The sequence below is a fragment of the Ammodytes marinus genome (assembly GCF_949987685.1).
Source record: "Ammodytes marinus genome assembly, chromosome: 8".
Classification (NCBI taxonomy): domain Eukaryota; kingdom Metazoa; phylum Chordata; class Actinopteri; order Uranoscopiformes; family Ammodytidae; genus Ammodytes; species Ammodytes marinus.
Window position 1 is genome coordinate 11,366,502 of NC_137212.1, and position 20,398 is coordinate 11,386,899.

A 20,398-nucleotide genomic window follows, 5' to 3' on the forward strand; every position below is an offset into this window, starting at 1 on the left:
GATCTAACGTGACTCTCCATTTACATTATGTGGCAACATGCGGGCAGTTTGCATTGCAGTGACCTTTGACCTTGTGTAGAGTGAGCTGTGCGTCACATCTCAGTGTGTTGACATGGGCTGGGGCCCGTACTGCTAGTACACCTGCTGAGACGCTGCCAAAGGTCAGAGCTCTTCAGTTTTAAAAAAAAAGTTGGTTAAGTAACTCAGGTTGAAAGTTGACTCAAATCTACAGTTGGACATTTTTTGCTGCTGATTTGCCTCTGGATCGGTTTTACAGAAATAGACTAGATAAAAAGCTTGAATAAAACACCATACATTTTTAGATTATGGACAGAAAATTCTGAATTTTTGAGTCAGTTTTGATTAAATACGTGTTGGTACACACACATAAAAAAGAGCAAAGATAAGTAATGAAATAATGTTGTATGTATAATATACATATATACAGTCAAGCCCGAAATTATTCATACCCGTGGCAAATTTTGAATTAAAGTTACTTTTATTCAGCCAGCAAGCTTTTTCTTGATTGGAAATGACGAAGGCTTCTCCCAGAAGATAATAAGATGATGTACAAGAGGCATCATTGTGGGGAGAAAAAAATAACAGTTTTTATTTACATTTGAACAAAAAATGGCTTCTCAATAATTAATAGAAAAGCCTTTATTGGCTATCACAGCAATCAAAAGCTTCCTGTAATTGCTGGTCAGCTTTTTGCATGTCTTCACTGGTATTTTTGCCCATTCATCTCTAGCAATGAGCTCCAACTCTTTCAGTTTGGAGGGTCTCACTGCCATCACCCTGATCTTTAGCTTCCTCCACAGATTCTGAATTGGATTCAAGTCAAGACTCTGGCCGGGCCACTGTAAAACGTTAATGTGTTTGTCCGCTAACCATTTCTTCCCCACTCTTGCTGTGTGTTTTGGGTCATTGAATAATCGTGAATAATTTCGGGCATGACTGTGTGTGTGTATATATATATATATATATATATATATATATATATATATATATATATATTGTGATACAACAGTTTTTCTCAATCCTCTCCTGGAAGATCGACTGTCTTACATGTTTTACATCTCTCCCTGCTTCAACACAGCTGATTCAAACCATCAACATGTTATGAACTCCTGAAGCTGCTGGATAATTAACTGATAATATCTGCTCTAACTTCAGATTGGACAGACCACCTTAAAGTTAGGTATAATCTTTGTTTCCGGTCGCATTTACGACTGAGACGCAGATGAGAAGTGTATTTTATATATTTTTGTAAAAGTGTAATATATATATAACCTTGTTTTCACTTTTAGCACTCCCCTCCCTCTTCCCCTTCAGGCTGCACTTGAAAATAAAAATGTTGTTCTTAATTCGCTTGCCTGGGTAAATAAAGGTTAACATTTTTTTTTTTTTTAAATTAGAAGAGAGCCTCACGGAGCAGATGGAGACTGGAGTTATAAACAAAAATAAAATAAAATCTACTATGCTTGGCATGGTGGGGGGTCAATTTGTGCTTGGTGGACAGCCATGCCTGGAATACACTGGGGGAAACCCTGCTCCTGCTCCTACTACATGCAACATAGCCCCACAATGGTGTAATATATTGAGAGGTAGTGAGAGCTACAACAGTGAAAATATTGTGAGGACTTTTAAATCATCTCATTCCCTGAACCTAATGACAGAACAGGAAGGAACTAGACATGGCAAGATGGGTCTGGGGATCAGGGGGAAATATAAAAAGACGAGACAGAATATTAAAGGATAGGATAAAGAACAACAAGTGAAAAGACCGAATATGGCGCTATGAGTAGCTGAATAGCATGAGATAACTATAGCAGAAGGGAGATGACTGAAACTTGTCCTAAACAATGCCATTTCTCACACTCCTACCTCATCACAGCCCAAGAAGCAGAAGCTAAATATCCACATTGATGTATATGAACCTCTGTTTGCCAAAACTAACTGTAAAACCTCTAACTATACGAGGTAAAGCAAAGACGATGAAGGCCATCTCTGTCTAGGAATTAATGGGAACTGCAGGGTGCAGGGTTAAAGGGATTTGGACGATTATAGTGTGCACTCTACTTTTCTCCACTGCTTTTTTTGCCGTGTTATTACACACATGTGGTTGCTCCATCAGGCCTATAAATACGTCCAACTTGGCGTTCATTAGCAATCTCCATTTGAAGTTTTTTTTATTGGTGGGTTGACATTATAAAGACACTTTGATCCCCCTCCCTGCCCAACCAGGCTGATGTCATCATGACTCTCTGAAAGGCTGGCTGCTAAATTAGTCATATTTCCTCCTGTGACTTTCAGGTATACTCTGCTGGGTAGAAATTAAATGTGTGTTGTGCGGAAGAGTGCATGAGGACGGATAAACTAATTATTTCCAGTCCGTCATCATATGCTTCAAAAATGGAAAAAAACAAGCAAGATCAAGAGTAATATACACGTTGTAGGGGCTGTACTTCTTTTTAACAGCACTTACTATGTTGATGATGATAATATCAGCATTATGAAAACTATTATTATAACCTTATTGACTACAGCTCAATAAATATGATCGGTAGAGATTGTTATTGCAACAAAAAACTGGTTGAAATCAATCTGTCAAAACTGAAGGTGATTAAGAACGGTATGTGAAAAAGTTTAGTTTAGTGTAAGAAAATGTGTTAAAAATGTGAGACAAGCAGCAATATATACTGTATGGATAGAGGTCCAGAGTATTTCAGGTGTGTGTCAGCTGTTAATAAGAGACTAAGTACTTCAGTGTTTTTCTGCATTTTATGCAGCAATTGATGACATATAAAAACAGCTAAGGCTTTAAGCCACACAAACACAAACACACACACACACTTCCTGTGGGACCACATCTGTCCATCTGACTCACTTATTACACTAATAAAGCAGCAACTAAAACGAGACGCAGGTCATTTGTTGAGTCTGAGCTGGAGTTCACAGTCCTGGGATAGATTACATAAACTCTGAATGTTATTTTAACATCTTGAATTAAAAAGATTTAGTTCTGAGAAGTGATGAGCATGGATTTGGTTCAGTCTGTTACCTGCAAGTTGCTGACTATGAACTCTGACCTTCCAGCTGTCTGTAAGTGCTTTATGGCTATAAAGGAAAAGAGTCTCAATCTTCTATCTAATTCCACAGTTAATGAATCTTAAAAGTGGGAATTCATTCTGCTTGGTTGTGAAAAATCAAACTGATAAAATATTACTCCCACGAGGCATAAATATATCAAATAGCTCCCCACAAAACCCCACTACCAAGCAGCACAGACAAAGGATGACTGTAAAAACACCATGCTGTTATTTCAGAGAGATTAAATTAAAATATCAGAAAATACTATTAAGAACACTGTGATCACTACAACTTTGAGTGACACAGACTGTACTGTGAGTCAAGTATAAATGATAGGAATATCAAAGAGAGATACAAATCCAAGGCCAATATAAATTACATATAACGCATCACATATATTCTCATTCGGAAAATTACAGGAATATTTTAATACAGGGAAAAGCAAGAGTGATGTAGTGTGAACTTTTTATGGATAAAGCAGATTTTTTAAATGTATTTTAAATATTATTTCCCATTGGCATTATTTATTGTATTCGTTATTTAAAGGGAGGGAGTAATCGAGAGAAATGCAGTTGGCCTTGGCACCTATGCAGTGTGGAGTAAAACACTGACAGGTTGAGTTGAGGCTCACCTATAAACGTACTATCCGCTTTATGATTTGGTTGAGAGAGTTTTTGTCCCGCGGACTACAACACAGGTTCAATATAGGCCTCGATATACAGTAATGGGGTCAGCAAGTCACATCAATGTTACAATGGAACAATTTTCTAAAGCAAGACAAATGCTGGGGACCTTTTTTTTTGCAAACTGCCTCGCAATTCATATCAAAGGTTAATTTAGAGTCAATTACTGTCCCAAGATACTTATAATATTCACAGACTTCACAGACTGGCCTTTGATTATTGTAGGATCATAGGTGGGAGCATGCCTTCTAAAATCAATAATCATACCCTTTTTCTTTTTTTATATATGTTTAGCTCTAAAAAGAATCATCACACCAACTGAAAAAAATTATTAACAACTGAGCCTTGGCAGAACTCAAAGAAAAAATAAGACAAGAGGTGTGTTTAGAGTTGGACAACTACAACATCTGGATTAAAACCACATCTGGCCTACCGCCTGCGTTTCTGCACGATGTCGATGGGCCGGTTGACAGCACATGGCGACCCACAGATATTCCCATTCCTCACTTTGAAGTAGCGATCCTGGACCGAGGGGGCCAAAAACACACAGTTGGTTGGTAAACTCATTTTTGTGGTTGTTTTTTTGTTGTGCTCTTCCTTCTGCTTGGATCTCCACTAGTCTTCCTCTTCCTCCTCCTCCAGGCGCTCCTCTGCTCCTCGGCTTGTGTGCGCCTTCCCACCACACCAGGTTTCCATTGACGCGCAGGCAGACAGAGGAAAGCCCTCCTCGGTGTGTTTCAGCATCATGACTCCAATCCCAAACAAAGTAGAAGCTGAAGAAAGGAAGGGGGATCAAAGCAGCGCGGCTTTCTAAAGAGTCATTTCCTCAGCGACACTCATGCGCTTTGGCGAGCTGAAGCTGTTAGTTGAAATCCACATTGAGGAGTTTAGAATTCAGCTCTCTCTCTCTCTCTCTCTCTCTTCTCTTAAGATACACTCCTCCCTCCCTCCTCCCTCTGTCTCTCTTTGGCTCTCTGTCTGTCTCCTCCAGCACATGTAAGCTTTAAAAAAGACATGAACTATGTGTGCGTGTATTGTGCAGTGTGTGTGTGAGGTAGAGAGGGGTTCTGTGGTTGTAGTAGTTGTCTCGTGTATGTGTGTGTGTGTGTGAGTGTGTACATGTGTGGAAATGTATATGCATGGTCTGTGTGGTAAATGTGTGTCGTATGTGTGCAGTGTTTGAGGGAACAGCACTTTGAACAGGGAAACTGTCTGAGGCAGCGTGCCTCCTGTGGGTATTTTAACTGCTTACAGGCTCAGAGCACACGCACACACTCACACCCATACTAATCTCAACGAGAAAACATATTTCTTACTTTCAGCTTCACATTAACCCAATGAAATTCATGGTAGCATTACAATTTAGTTTGCAAGTTTCACTTTTTTAAAGTTTATTTGTTCTTCTGCTTTTTTTGGTGTGTTTTTGGAACTGCAACATTTCCAGTTTATGTTCACCAACAGCAGCAGGTGTAATTGCATAGGTCAGATGAATACTCTGAGCTCAAACCTGCAGTGTGCTCCAGCAGAGGAGCACCAGTTAAGCTAGGCACACACTAGGCTTCTCAACACAGGGAGTGATGGACTTACTGGACCTGGTGATCTCACCAAGTGACCAGCTCGCTGCTGTCGACATCGCAGGTAAATATTTGTCTTTTGAGACACAGGGCAGAAAGCCTAGTTGAACGTGTTGGCAGACACATGGACAAGGAGGTGGAAGGCGGTGGGCTTTAAAACGACACATATTTACAAAACGCATTTGGCTAAAGACCTATTGTAAGTGGTGTCATGGTGAGTATACATTGAGGAACCTGCATGTAAAAGCTGTTGGCTGAACTCTATCTGCACTCTAGCTCTGGCTCCAAGTCTTCATATAGACTAATAAAAGAGGTGAATTCTTGCCTGCCTACAAACTCAGGGATACAGGAAAATGTATTTTTCATTTCATTCAAACATAAAGTTTTCATTAAAGTTTAGGCTGTTACCCTATACATCCCTGGTATGTACCTACATTTAATTTAAAATGCATACTATTGCTACTTTAATCTTCCACTGACTGAGTTTTATACTCACTTAATTATACTCACATTATTTAAATACCACACAGAGTGAGTTTGAGTCTGAGACCTAGGACTTCAATTAGGGAGGTGGTTGTTCAGAAAGGATTAGGGTTAGGATTCGGGTATTTGAACTTCTCTCTCTAGCTCTCTTTGTTCATTCTTGGCACAACTATTTCACGAGAAGTACTGTATATCGAGTGCAGATTCAAACCACATTTTTTCTCTTGGCTACAGCGCTTTTGCGTAATATATACACAACTGTGGTTCAATTGCATTAACCCTGTTTATAAACAAGAAACTGAGACACTTGAACATCTTTACTTGGGTTACAGTTACTGTTTTTCTTTTCCCTTCTTTTTCTTTTCTTTTTTTGCCTCGGCTTTGGATGTGCTGACCCTCATCTGACCCCTCCACATTAAGCTTCAAACTCCCCCTGTGCATGTTGTCAAAGATCAATGTCAAATTCGGCAATCGTAACTTTCTTTCCAGCAACTTTGCAAATGCTTTCCCAGGGAGGCTTAGCAGTATAAAAACCTGATAGTTAGCCTCTGCCATCACCTGCCAGCCTGTTTGGCAGTGAACTAAACACTTACACCTGTCTTTGAAATAGTGTTTGCACACAGTGGTGTGTTATTTGTTTTGTTTAGATTTTTGGCTGCTGCTCTTTCCCAATGACACTTTTTCACTCCTTCATTGCACCTGCATGGGACCACTTTAACAGGAGTTACTACGACAAATTGCACTTTCAAAAATGCTTCTTGTAATGTGTCCTGGGATTAGATTTTGTATAAAAAAAAAATACTGACTCATGATTTCTTACACACCTTTTTATTTGTGTCCACTTAGAAAAGCAAGGATAATGGCTGGAACAAGTATTCCCTTTATTCATGCTGTCATTAACAAAATCAAATTTAAGTGTCTCTAATGTTTTGATTTTGGTCTTTGTTAAACTAAACTTACACTCCGTAAGCCAATGCCTTTCTCCCTTCTTGTGCAACATGCTTGTGAAACATGTTGGACCCCGAAACAGATGCAGGGGTGGAGGTTTGCTCAGACTTAGGTGTTTGGGAGGCCACTGTGTAACTGAATCCACCAGACAAATTACTTCTACAGTCCAGCTGGCTGCTGACTCCTATGACAACATTACAGCGGGTAATGAGAATAAGCCGCAAGGAGAGAGTATCATGTATCATGTGTGCATGACTGTGTTTGAGAGTGTGAGAAAGTCCACATGTAAGTGCCTATGTCAGTACTAAGTTTATACTGGTGTACAGTATCAACATTATATTGACCTTTTTATTATAATATCAGTTATCAGTTAATCTGCTAATGATATGACGGGAGTTCAGAAACAAACAGGCAAATGATCAAAATGTCCTTAATTTCATTAAATAGATATGTTTACAACTTTACAACCAAGACTATATTGTTTTTTTTGTGTTTTTCATTACACAACTTCATGGAAATCTTCACTGTTGATAAAATTTGCATTCTGTTGCAGTTCCTTAGAGAGAATAAACTGTGCAATGAGGCTATGGGGCCTCAAGCTCTGGGTTCAAAAAGTATACCAGATCTTGCCAATCCCAGTTTGACAACCCCAGCTGGACATTTAGCAAGAGTAGGGTACACCCTGGACCGGTCGCCAGGCAATTACAAGGCTTCTATGTGCTTCACATATTATCAATGATTGCAAGCTAAATTTAAGTACAGTATGGTTAGAAAACAGGAACCTATCCTTGTATTTATGTTCCACGGAAATAAAAGTCCTTGTGCAAAGACAGCATTTATCCTTAAGACTCTGACATTGAAAAGGTATAGCTGTTGTGGCTGGCATTCTTTAAGACCTGGCAAAACTTTGTCACATCGCAGCAGAGGCAGACTTGCACCACCTTGTGGAGAAATCTTTAAGGTGACGAATTGATCTGAGTGCATACAGCAGTAACTTTCTAACAACAATGACAGCTGCAGGTTTTTGTTTCAGATGATTGTAACTGATTTCAGTTAATCATTTAAATGCAAAGGAGGAGCTGATCATAGAGCTGCTGCTCTTTGGCTAAGAGGAAAATCTGCATTAACGCCACGGAGAGTCTCTCTCTCTCTCTCTCTCTCTCTCTCTCTGAAATTGAATGGCCACAGAGCATGTCAGGTGACCAGTAAAAAGAACATTGTGAAAAGAACCAACACTGAATCACTTTTCCCCGTATCATTTGTGCTGCTTTAACATGCAGTCCTCATTTTTGAGAATCTGATTTAAGATTAAGATTAATAAAACCGAATAGTCCAGTAGTGGCTATACAAGGGACTATTGTCCATTTAGTTGCTTTCACGTTGGCCTCAGCAGTTAGTCATGTGGTGGATACTTAGTGCATATTTATATCTTCCTCAGGAGGACTGAAGTCATGCTGTTGCTCCTGCTCTTTCCACAAAACACACAACCTGCCACTGTGGGTGACCAGAATATGTTGTTTCTGAGGGTAGTGTCTGATTATTTTGATTTAATCTTTATTTGTCCATGATTAGTTCAACAAGATTGCTTCAGCATTTCCAAAACTCTTCCAACACAGTAAACTAATTAATCTAGGACATCAGAGGACGTTGATATTTAGCCAATATGTGAGTAAAGTCAGTGATAATATTCAGTCTGCTGATGGTGGGCTAATTCGCCAGCAGATGCCGCTCTTTGCCTGGAACTACTATATGTTTACACATAGGAGCAAAACAAACCCACACATTCAGAGTGTTGTAGCTGAAATGTTTTAATATAACAACTGAACTCTGTGGCCAACAACTCTTTTCCACCCCTTAAACCCCAATCAAACATCTTCCACAAAACATGCCAACTACAAGAGCAAAACTGACTCAAGCCTATACCTCTCTTAACTGGTTTTCCACTGCTGGTAAAACACATCACCTAATTTGGCAACATGACCTTAAAGTACTCTGTTGGAACAATCAATAAGGATTTTTGCTGTGTGTGTGTGTGTGTGTGTGTGTGTGTGTGTGTGTGTGTGTGTGTGTGTGTGTGTGTGTGTGTGTGTGTGTGTGTGTGTGTGTGCGCGTGTGTGTGCGCGTGTGTGTGAGAGTGAGTGAGTGAGTGAGTGAGTGAGTGAGTGAGTATGTACGCAAGAAACAAGACACATGTGACATTCATGTGTTATGTGCAGCCAGGCTGGCGGGGCTGAGGAACTATTCCAGGCATGGGTTTTTTATTTTGGGGGTCTGTTGTGTTATTGTTGGCCCCGCCCCCTCACCACTCCCGCCCAGCTTGGACTGAGCCTCTACTAGGTCAGATACAAGTATCTCACTGGGAATGCATTTCATGATAAGCTAGAACCAATATGGGATAGACCAGGCTGGCTTAGTTAGGGTGAAGTGCAAATCTTATGATTATTACACACAACGTTAATCTGTAATTGATCCACCTATTTTACATGCTCCTTCATCTCTGTGTGATGGACAGATATGCAAATTAACCGGATAAGATTATCAAAAGTCTACACACCATGGCATCTTTTAAATGCAACCTGGAAAACTAAAAGCTGTTCACATTCGAGGAAAAGCAAGGTTAGGGCAGTGGTCAGTTTCAGCAAGGACTTCACAGGAGACAGCACTTAAAACGACAGTCTGCGCTTGCAGCTGTGAATCAAATATTTCTTCTTTGATTACTTTGTAATTTAAGGTAATTGTTGGATGGTAATCAAGACACCCATATCAGTTATAATCATATGACAAGTATGAGGATTTAAGGAAGGACTGGGTAGGTACTGGGGGGGAGGGGGGGGGGAGCTGCTGGCATGAAAAATAATGCTCTGATGTTTTTGAGCTATATGGCTTAAAGGTTTACTTAAACAATCAAATTCAAATTTATACCTAAGCTACTGTCTAGGCTTAGGTGATTTTAGGATTGTGGCAGTGCTGGTGTAATATGTGTTAGTGAACATGCTGGGATGCAGAATGGGAGGCTGAGTCATTCACTGACCGAGCAGTAGAGTGGAGAGCTGCGCAATGCCCACCCATCCCGGCTTATCGGGACTGAGGAGAGGATGCAATAGGGATGCATACAAATGCACAGAAGACATTGTGTGTTTTCCTCAGTGTAACATTAACATGAGGTCCTAACTCATTGTAAATTAGTAACAGCAGGTGGGGTTATCTCTCCACCAACTGCTCACAGCCTGACAACAATGTAACACACACACATACACACCCCCATACCCACACACACACACACACACACACAGTTTGGCACATTAAAATGTAACTGTGCATCTGCTTTTAAACTGCTATACCACATTGCATAGCTCACTTCAGTGCTCTGTGGTCAGACAGCTACATTTGTCTCAGGGTCATCACACTGAAAAATGTCTCTGGGAGACTTTCAGCAAAAACAGGAAGTCTATTAAATGAAACTTGCCACAAACAGAACTTGCTTCCTCTCTGATGCATTTGGGTAAAATACCAGCAATAAGAGGAAAAAAAAGAGTGCAGCCCAAGAAACCACAAGTCACACATTGGCCTTGAAGCTCATATACCCATTTGGTTCGTACATTAGCATTATTCTTAAAATAGGTGATATGAATGTTGGTGTGCGTAACATTTTCCCATCTGTGTCTTTTTATGAACACATACATGCCAGTTATCTTTGTTACTATTGACAATGGATCAAGGAAAGAAACCAGGTATGTGAGCCGTGCTTGTAGCTGTACTGTGCAGCTTGCACTTCCTCTCATGAATGAATGAGTGTCGAAAAGATGCAGATTGCATAGTTTAGGAACATACCCCAAGCATGAGTGTCTACGACCTTGTCCGAAACCAGTCGGGGCCCCTTTCCGTGCAAATCGGATGTCTTTGTTCATTGTCCCTTGAGCTTCTGACTCATACGAGATGCTGTAAAGAAAATAACCTAAGCATCTAAACCCAGCCTCTTGTGGAGATTGTTTAACTTGACCACTCAGTCCGTTATTTTTCTCTTATTAACCATCGGGTTGTTCTGGTAAGACTCCATGTGGTTTTGCAATGCGATAAACCAAAACACAGGCAGACTCCAGGTGAGTGACAAAAACAACAATGATAAAGTCAGATGGAGCGCAGATCTATTTAATCCTCAGTGCTCCAGGATTCAGTGAAAACTGATTCAGGAACTGTGAAAAAATTTTACGGAGTTCTTCAACTGGAGTCCAGGGCAGATCTCAACACAAATAATTGAGCTGTTGTCAATGCATTGAAGGATCCTCCACAGTTGTATCTCCTCTTTCACAAGTTTGCTACTGTTGTAAATACTGAAACTAATCCAGACGTGACAATGAATACAGTCCTGAAAGGGTCTTTGGTAGCACAGCTCCAAATTCTCCAGGGTGAAGCAGAAGATCAGCACAGAAGTGTAAGAATTTTTGAAATAGCGTTGTCATTCTCCTTTTCTTGAAAGTCACTCACTCTGTTTGCAGGAAAGGGTTGAGTTGACACTGAGAGCAAAGACACTGCAGAACAGCGTAAGCACATGTTTGCCTCTTCCTCCTGCAGTGTGAGAGCTTGTAGAGTCCCCTGAGGTCGCTGTTGAAGCTGAGGACAGCCCACCAAGTCCCTGGGAGCTGTCAAGGAGTTTGTTTAGTAGAGGATATCCAATCCAAAGCTCAACTTGAACATCATTGATGTAAAGTTACCGGCTAATCCTTTCTTAAAACAGATATTGCAGGCAAAGCAAAAGCAGCAAAGGCTAACTCATTCTGAGCTTTGAGACACCGGAGTACCGGTACTTCTAAATTGATACAAAAGAACAATTTGCTGTGTCCCAACTTGTCAAAGAGAGGTCTGACTGCACTGTGTGGCTGGTGGGTGTTTTTTTTTGTCTGGCAGAGCTGGGGTGGCTCTGCCCTCGTTAACACGTGAGATCAACAGGCCGCCTGACCCAACACCATCCTTGTGCTGCCCTGCAGCTTCATAATTAAAGGGAGGAATTGTTAGAGCTGGTGCTGGAGAGCATGTAAGAGAATATCGCAACTACTTATTATTTTCAATATACAATAATCAGCAATTATTATTTTTCATCAATTGATCATCTGGTGAATAAAATGACAAAAACAGTCAAAAAACTCAACCATTACAACTTCACACAGCCCAAGATTATGTCTTTAAATATCTTATTTTGTACGACCTACAGTCCAAAACCCAGACATATTTAGTTTTTGGCTCAATTATCATGTTATATAATAAAATACAGTACTTCAGTTTATTGACCAAAAATCTCAGCACAAGGGGCAAAATAACTGCTATAAATATAACTAATAAATGCATTCCGCTAGCTTTCAAACTGTAGATGAAAAATAGTAATCAGGAAGGAAAACCTAGCGACTACCCAGCGACTACCCAGAGTGGAAGTGTGAAGATTCATTTCTCTTCATTCATTAAGGTTTCACACATTTTATGATAAGAAGTCATGAGCTTAAACATGGGGTGGTTCTTTAGCCAATAGACAATTGACTCAGAGGTGAGACAACACCCCTGCTATACACGCATACAAAATCTTGTAACCAACAGGAGACAGCAGTGAGATCACACCAATACAGAGCTGTTAAAATGATGTGCTTAACATAAAGTCTTGGAATTTCTTGGTGGCCTAAGGTGTTTGAAGACACTGAATATAATAACAAGGTCCCTGGATTTTGGTCTCTTTCATCACTTTCTGACACCTTCCTGTCAAATATAGGCAAACCTTAGGGGGGGATGACCTGCAGTAAAAGGTCCACGGGTCAGATTTGAACCCGCGACCACTGCAACGGAGGCCGGAGCCAATATGGTACGCGCTCTATCCACTACGCCACCGGATAGCCCCAACAGATGTTTTTTTAATGGTAAGATGAGTGGCTACAACATGAATCCCTCACACTTTTTCCCACCATATGTGTATCTACTATATAGATAAAACCAGGTGACGTAATTTGGTTCACTTAAAACTGCACACAGTAACGCATCAATATCTCAGATAACTAGTGGCTCAATCAGCAGAATAATTGCAAATACAAACATTAAAACAGCAGGCAACAGAAAGACACAATTAATGAGTACAAACACTGTATGACAACAAAGGATCATGTCATCATAAAGCTAAGTTACGCATGTGCACTTTAATCACTAAACATTAAACAGGCGGGCATCTGATGACATCATTGAAATGTAACATCATGAGTGCAAGGCAAGATACTTCCACCAGATAGTTGCAGACAAACAATTATGGTGGTATAAAAGAGGAGGAAGTCAAATGGACCTAGGTTTCATGTTTACCTGATGGAATATCTTTTAAAAATTATATTTCTTATATGTATGACATACATTTAATGACCACATACACGGAATTCCTAAATTTTTTTTTTTTGTGAAATAGGGGAGGACGGGGGAATGTGAGACATCGGGTAATGTGAGACACCCCCTGTATCTAGGACACGGAACACATTTTTCCCCTTGGCCATGAAAGAGAGGACCTCATGGTAGGGCTGCTCGACTATGGCAAAAATTATAATCACGATTATTTTGATTGACATTGTAATCACGATTATTAAAGACGATTATTCACTGTAGGGATCCCCCAAAATGAAAATTGAGACCATCAGTACAAAGAAAGACGTTTTTATATAGTTTTTATTACTGCGTTTGGTCTGGTCGCACACCCAGTCCGATTTTCGGTTCACGCGTGCATGCTCTATGGTCACATATCCGTATTGGTCGCAGATTTCAGTGTGGCTCAGCAACGCGATTTGAGAAGCCTATCCCTCCAGGTGAGGGAAGGGGAGTGGGAGCCTTGTTATTTGTCGTCATAATGACTGATAACGGGGCTGAACCATCAAAGAAAAAAAAGAGAATGCAATGAAGAAAAGCTAAAAGGGAGAGTGATAGGGCTATAGGCTACGGGCGGGACGAGGGCGTTGCCAAGCAACGTGTATACAATTTCACGAGAGCAATCTAGACTGCAGTGTTTACTCCTAAATGAATGAGCGGTTGTTACTAACACAAAGTTTGCTTTGCTTCACCATAATCAGATAACCATTATCTGAAATAGTCATTATTTACATCAACAACACAAACACATCGTCACAAACAAACATACCTCATCGTGATCCATACTAACTGCCATCTCTCGTTCATTCGCTTTCTGTGAGGACACGTAATCTTTCAGCTCCGTGAGAGAGAGTAGTTAGGTGACACTGCTGCATCAACTCATTGCAATCAGGTGTGTGTAGCAATGACTGGCATTAGTTGATGCAGTGTCAAAACCACTCTCACGGAGCCGAAAAGAGTCCTCACACTTTCAACACACGGACATGCACTATATTGCGCCCTTCTCAGTTCACACTCGCACGCCTGGCACGAGCTAGAAAACAGCTTTGCGACAGCGGGCGTCGTAAAAATACTACCGCTTTTGTCCAAAGGGGGCGCCAACGTGCCATGTTACTCGTAGTGGCTTTAATGGGAAATGTGTAAATTTGAGTGATAAATTCATTTTAGCTCGCTTAGAGGGGATCCAATGTAAAAAGTGTCACAGATTACCCCGTTCTACCCTATGCGTATTTACTGAGTCTAATTATATTTTATCTAAAACTTGCATTACTTTTCTCGGAAATCTGGCTTTGAGTTAAAAAAGCAAAAGAGCTTTATTTATCAGTATTTAATAAGAAATATGTTTGTTGAACTGGATAATTAAGGAACTCTGATAATTTAGGAACAATGACAAGAAGCAAAGGTGTGTACAGTGTCTTTGTCTCCTTCTATGTAACAAATTATTCAAATGCAACATCATATTTATATACCTCTGGGTTTTGTTGAAGTCAGTTATTTTTCTTTCATCTGTTATCTTGTGTATAAACTGAAAGGTTCAAATCAAAACTACGGGAGAAACATTAACACTGCTCTTGAAAACAGTTCATTCATACAAGATCAAAGAGATCTCCTCAGCCACATGTTTATAATGTCGAATGACGTAGGACAAATGGTTAAGATAGCTTTGAGAAAATTCCCTGATTACAAACAGCTATTTGTGAGATCAGCCATCACTCAGATCCCAGACCAAAATGTTGTTAAAGCCTAATAAATAATTCCATACACATTATTGAATTCAACATAGCGTTCAAATGTCTTCACTTCTGAACATGGAAACTTTCATGAATCTAAACATTGTTTCGACTGTGTGTTCACTGACAAGATTACAAAATGAGGGCTATACTCCGCAGAGTAATTTTCCTTCCATGAAGCTTCCCCTAAATTTCTTCATATGACCCACAGGTCATAGTTGTGTACATGGAAAATCTATTTCCTACGTCACAACCCGCCAACACAATTATTTCTTGCCATGTTGAGGTTTTTATTTGAAACATCTGGAAAGGACTTCATAAAGTCACTTTTGAAGTATTATTTTAACATTCTGTTTAATGACAAATAACTTCCACTCATCCCAATTCATACCGGAGTTCTGCAGATATTTTCAAAATGTCAATTAAATGTTAGTCATGGGGACGGAACAAATAAATAAAGATAATGCACTAACTGTCAGCCTTGTGTTTACTATGGTGGAGTTTCCCTCACCCCTCTTAACTCAACTTTTTCTCGGCTAAACAGAAACCAAAGGTCAGAGAAAAGCAGTCCATCTGCTGTTATAGGATCCCTTTCTCCTCAATGTTTTACCTCTGCCAGGCCTGCTAAATGCAGCACTGAACACCTTAGGCACAAAACAAGACACCCTCTTTCTTTGCAAGAACAATGAGGTCTATTGAGATGATACTGGTCCCGACGTCAACAAAATCTTGATTTCCCACAGTCACCTTCTCATCAGACAATAGGGCTTTTTCTGCCACAGCAAACCCATGATACACAGTTTGATGATTTGATGAAAAGCAGCTTTTCTAATACTGCACTCATGTCCATGTCCTTGCCCCATTACCTACCAGCCCCTGAAACAATGAATGCACTTTATTCAATTCAGCAGGGTCAGTGTCAAAAATATTCTGAAGATGACGTCTGAATCACAACCTTCTACATGTATTTATATTATCCATATGTACTAGAAAGTACTGTAAATCTCAACCATGTAATATCCACGACAAGGCTTTCTAATTATCAAACACTACCTGGGTGTGTGTGCCAAGGTGAAGCGCCTCTGCAGGGCAATGCTGCGGTTCATGAGGAGCTTGCGGAATAGCAAAGGAGAGTGGCGGGGGGAGTTTACAGGCGAGTCACAGGGAGACATCCTTGGAGATCCACAGGGCGAACCAGAAGTCAACTGCGGTTTCAGCTGGATAGGCTGAGGGCTGCTGAGTGGGAAGGAACCAGCCTCCCCAGAGCTTTCGCAGAGAGCCTCACTCATGCTGCCGTGTTAGGCTTTAACAAAACCTGAACTCTTACGCCGATCGCTTGTGCAGCCTTCTCAGTCCTGACAGGTAGTCCAGGGCGCCCATCTCACAGCAGCAGCATTCTTCAAGGGAAAACCGTAGAGTAACTCTCAAGTCTGTTCTGCAATGATGCTCGTCACACTCAAGAGACACATATTTTTCAGATCCTCTGTTACTTTAAAGCTTTAGAATGTTCATTACCATTCTCAACAGAGCTGCAAGCACTGTTGATGAAAATGGACATGAGTGCATGAGTGAGCCCTCCCCTAAGCAGTAAGCTCTGTTTACATAGCACTGAGCCCTGCCTAAATATGGCCAGGCCTGAATTATAGCGTTGCTAGGTCGTACCACGGGTGAACTAGCTGTGTACCACTCCCTTCATGCAGGAGTAAACTGACAACTGCTAAATGCACCAGTTTACATATGTTTCTTACAGTGCGCAAACATAAACCAGTGATTACAGCTCTGCCTGTGTGGACACATACCAGAGCTGTGTTACGTCAAGAGGCTACAGCCTGGGCAGATTTTCATTATGCTAGTAAGTGGGGCCCCTCACAGTCTAAAAACAGAGCCCGCTTGAGATAAATGATAAAACAAATCTTGGAAATGTCACTTTAACTTTTAGTGGTATCTCAAGTGAATAGCGCTTTCCCAAAGGGGACAGGGGGGCTGATGGAAAACAGAGATCAAGGAGAGTTTCATCTTTGACCCACAGACGGCAAGTGACCCAAACCTCCTCTACCCAAAACAAATCCTTGTGAATTTGGCCAAGAAACACAAACTGAAGAACTAAATCTGTTTACACAAAACATTTTCCTTGATAAGTATCATGTATGCAAGTGGCCAAATTACATACATAACAGTGTTAGTACACCTGTTAGTATACCCACACATATAACCTAGAGTACATTCCTCATCTATTCATATCAGATATTAAATAAAGAGGTTCACCCTTTGCACAGTTTCAGGGATTCAGAGATCGTAAAGGTTACCAATGGGTGGCTGAGTGTCAGGGTTCAGCTGATAGGAGTATTTGTCCTGATGCGTATCAGTCAGTGCGTTTACATGCAGACTTATAATCGGATAACTAAACGAATAAGACCTCAACAGGACTTTTAAACTGCATGTAAACACCTTTATCCGATCTACTTCGGACACAAATCGGCACAATAACGGACAAGAGAAGTCGGATAAGAACACCTAGATAATTTGTTCATTGTCGGCTTTCTCTCTGCATGTATACAGGGATCGGATATCGCATATCGGACTTCTCGTTCTGTGCTTGTGTGCCTGCGCGTGATAGGCTACACCATGGGTTATTGACGGAAGAGAACCGGACGTGGCTCTAAAACCACTTGTTGAAAGCATGGTTGAAAGGGCTACAGCGCCACCTAGCATAGTTGAGACAGCCATGCATCGGACATTTATCCGATTTCTGAAAGGCCATGTATACTCAGACAAGTGACACGGTCCGTTCGAGTGTCTTGTTCAATATATGTGATAATCCAATCTAGTTGTGCCATGTAACCGCACTGACTGATGCGCTTCAGATGGCAGCATACAAAAGCAAATACAACCCTTTTACTGGAATACTTTATTCCCCAATAATTATCTGAGAACACATTCTTATTTAAGAGATGGTTATTTTAACTAATGTCTGCCTCAGTTTTACAACTATCCCATCAAGAAAAATATCAGGATAATTATAAAAATATTTAACCGCAAATCATACGCTACATTTAAATAAAATGTTTAAATCTTAAATCCTCATACATTAGTCAAATAGTTCAAACTTCTTCATGCAAGAGCCTCTCTCTTTTTCCAAAATATTTTCAGATGTCTTTATTAGGATGTTCATTGCTGTACCATCTGCAATTATCACAGATCACCAGTCAAACAAACAGATTTTAAGGCTTTTTATTTTGATGAAGTCTGAGTTTTTGAGGGAGTTGGTCTGTCCTTCGATTGTTCAACCATAGCAACATGAGAGCTGCACACACCAAGTGTTTAGAGCAGCACATGTTAAAGATCATGGTAAATATGTATCGGGTCAAATCCCCGTTATTAATAGCGATTTGCCATGGGGGGCTGAGTAATGTAATTAAAACTTAAAACCTCAAATGATTCCCTCTTAGTTATGTTTGTGACATATATAAGGGGCAGTTATATAGTTATGGACAAATAGAAAATGGGTCCAAATGTATTATTCAGTTTGACATTTTGTCTTTATCACTCTGCATCCATCGAATGAAGAATCAAAGTTATGAGATATAGTGCTGTTGAGCCTGAGGGGCCGACTGCCAGAGAACTGATACAACTTAGAAGAGGTCACTGCAATGAGCTCACTAACAAAAACACAGCTGTTGTATGAGGTACTGCCCTAATGGGACCAGCAGATGGTGCCCCTGCACATTGTTAAATGTCTGGCATTTGATGAAACATTTATCTATCTAGGGACTTTGCAGCAAAATAGCTGTATCTCTAAGGTGGGACCCCCTATTGGGTTTTGAACCTTTAACCCTACAAACAATCCAAATCATCTGAAGTAGGGGTTGGGCTGACTGCCAGAAAATTATTCTTAAACATAAAAAACTGCCTTAAGTGAATTTAAATGTGGAGAATAGACAACGGGTTGCGCCCTGTGTCTTTATTAAAAGTGACTAATGCCGGGATATGTGGAACTGTTTATTTGATTGAGTCACATAGGTTAGCCTTCCTCCTCCCAACACCAACACCAGATCAAGAACATACAAGCACACACCCAGGGCTGGCTGAGCTGAGAAACACACACTAATTAAGTTTTGAAACACAGAAGCTTGAATTAGGAACTTGAAAAGTTTTGGGAGTTAACAGTACACACATTGTGTTATCCATTAAGCTCCGGTATATGTAAGTGTTAACAGCAACATTCTGCCTCTCACGTACTCAACCATGCCATTTTAATAAAAAGAGATGGAAACAACCCTTCTACATACAGAAAATATAATATTTTTAATATATACACTTCTCTCTTCCTAAACCAGCAGCTGTTACTGAAAGCTACAGGCTATATTTTTAATATAAAAAAAGATGGTGTTACAATGACAGAAATCCATGCTTCCAAATTTGGAAGAAGTAGGCAACAGTTCAATACAGTAACAATTTTGTACCTAAAAAATATTTCCAGTTATTTAGCTTGATACAAAATCTGGAGTTTCAGACCTGCATTTTCTTTTTACATTTTTAGGATAATTCCATATTTTTTTTCATTTGCTCTTCGATAATCCTCAGGTCATTTCAGGAAACCATTTTACCTGAGTGAAGCTTGTGAGTGTGGCCATCAATGAGCTAGGTGTGGTTCTTCTGCTAGTGTTTGATGTACTTTACTGTATGTTGCTAAATACAAATCACCGACATTATTTTCCAAATGAAAAAGCATGGTTTGCAAAAGTCTTCTTCATGTTCAATGTTCAAGTTATTCAACCTTTATCACCATTTCTAGCATTTCAAAGTACTTAAAAAAATAATAATTAAAAGCATATTTCTGTTTGATCAAAATATATATTGACTTTGATTTTCAAGAAAAAACTATCGCAATGCAGCAGATTAAGTTCTCGATACTGTACAGAAATACCATTGAGTTGACTTTGCAATGATTCAACTCAGGGGTAAGAGAAGTTCCGACTAAATACAGTACAGTGTGTAGGCAGTCTTACGACTCATTAAAGTTCGTCAAGGTGAGTGTTGGAGTGGGAACTTGACAAATTGAAAGGGAAGGAGGGCAGAAGAACTAATAATAATGATCAGGGAGAACATTTGCATATTGTAACATGTACAGAAAAATAATTTGAGTTCAGCATCTAAGAGTTGCAAAGAATAATAGGCATTTGATTAATGTTTGCACCTTGAGCAGAATTCCATTACTGGTGATATTAAAAAAAAGCTGAACCTCTGAACATTCATTAGTGAGCACGTTTCTAGAAGGCAAGGCAAACATTTTAAGAGGCTGTCTCAATTTAAGAAATGGGCACCCCTAAAAGTTAGAACACTACATTATGAAAAAATCTGTCGTAGTTTTACATCAGTTAAAACTTTTTTCAGGTTTACTTGAAATGCAGTTTAAGGATGCACTACATTTGGATGGATAGCTACTGATTTGTTTTATTAAAACAACTCAGTGCACTTAGGAGTAAAACGATTCATATTCTTGTTA

The 20,398-nt window shown here is 40.0% G+C and overlaps 1 protein-coding gene across 2 annotated transcripts in view; it reads right to left on the bottom strand.

Moving 5' to 3' along the window:
• LOC307254320 (3',5'-cyclic-AMP phosphodiesterase 4C-like) overlaps positions 1 to 20,398 on the bottom strand; it is an 87,892-nt gene that overhangs the window by 33,724 nt on the left and 33,770 nt on the right. Inside the window, exon 1 of one of the 2 annotated variants that reach the window (XM_080032653.1) lies at positions 4,210 to 4,407. The exons of the other annotated variant lie outside the window; for it this stretch is intronic. Within the exon in view, the coding sequence (XP_079888779.1) occupies positions 4,210 to 4,343 (134 nt within the window). The 5' untranslated portion in view covers positions 4,344 to 4,407. Of the gene's footprint in view, positions 1 to 4,209; positions 4,408 to 20,398 lie in introns of those variants that run through there. 2 annotated transcript variants of the gene reach the window in all.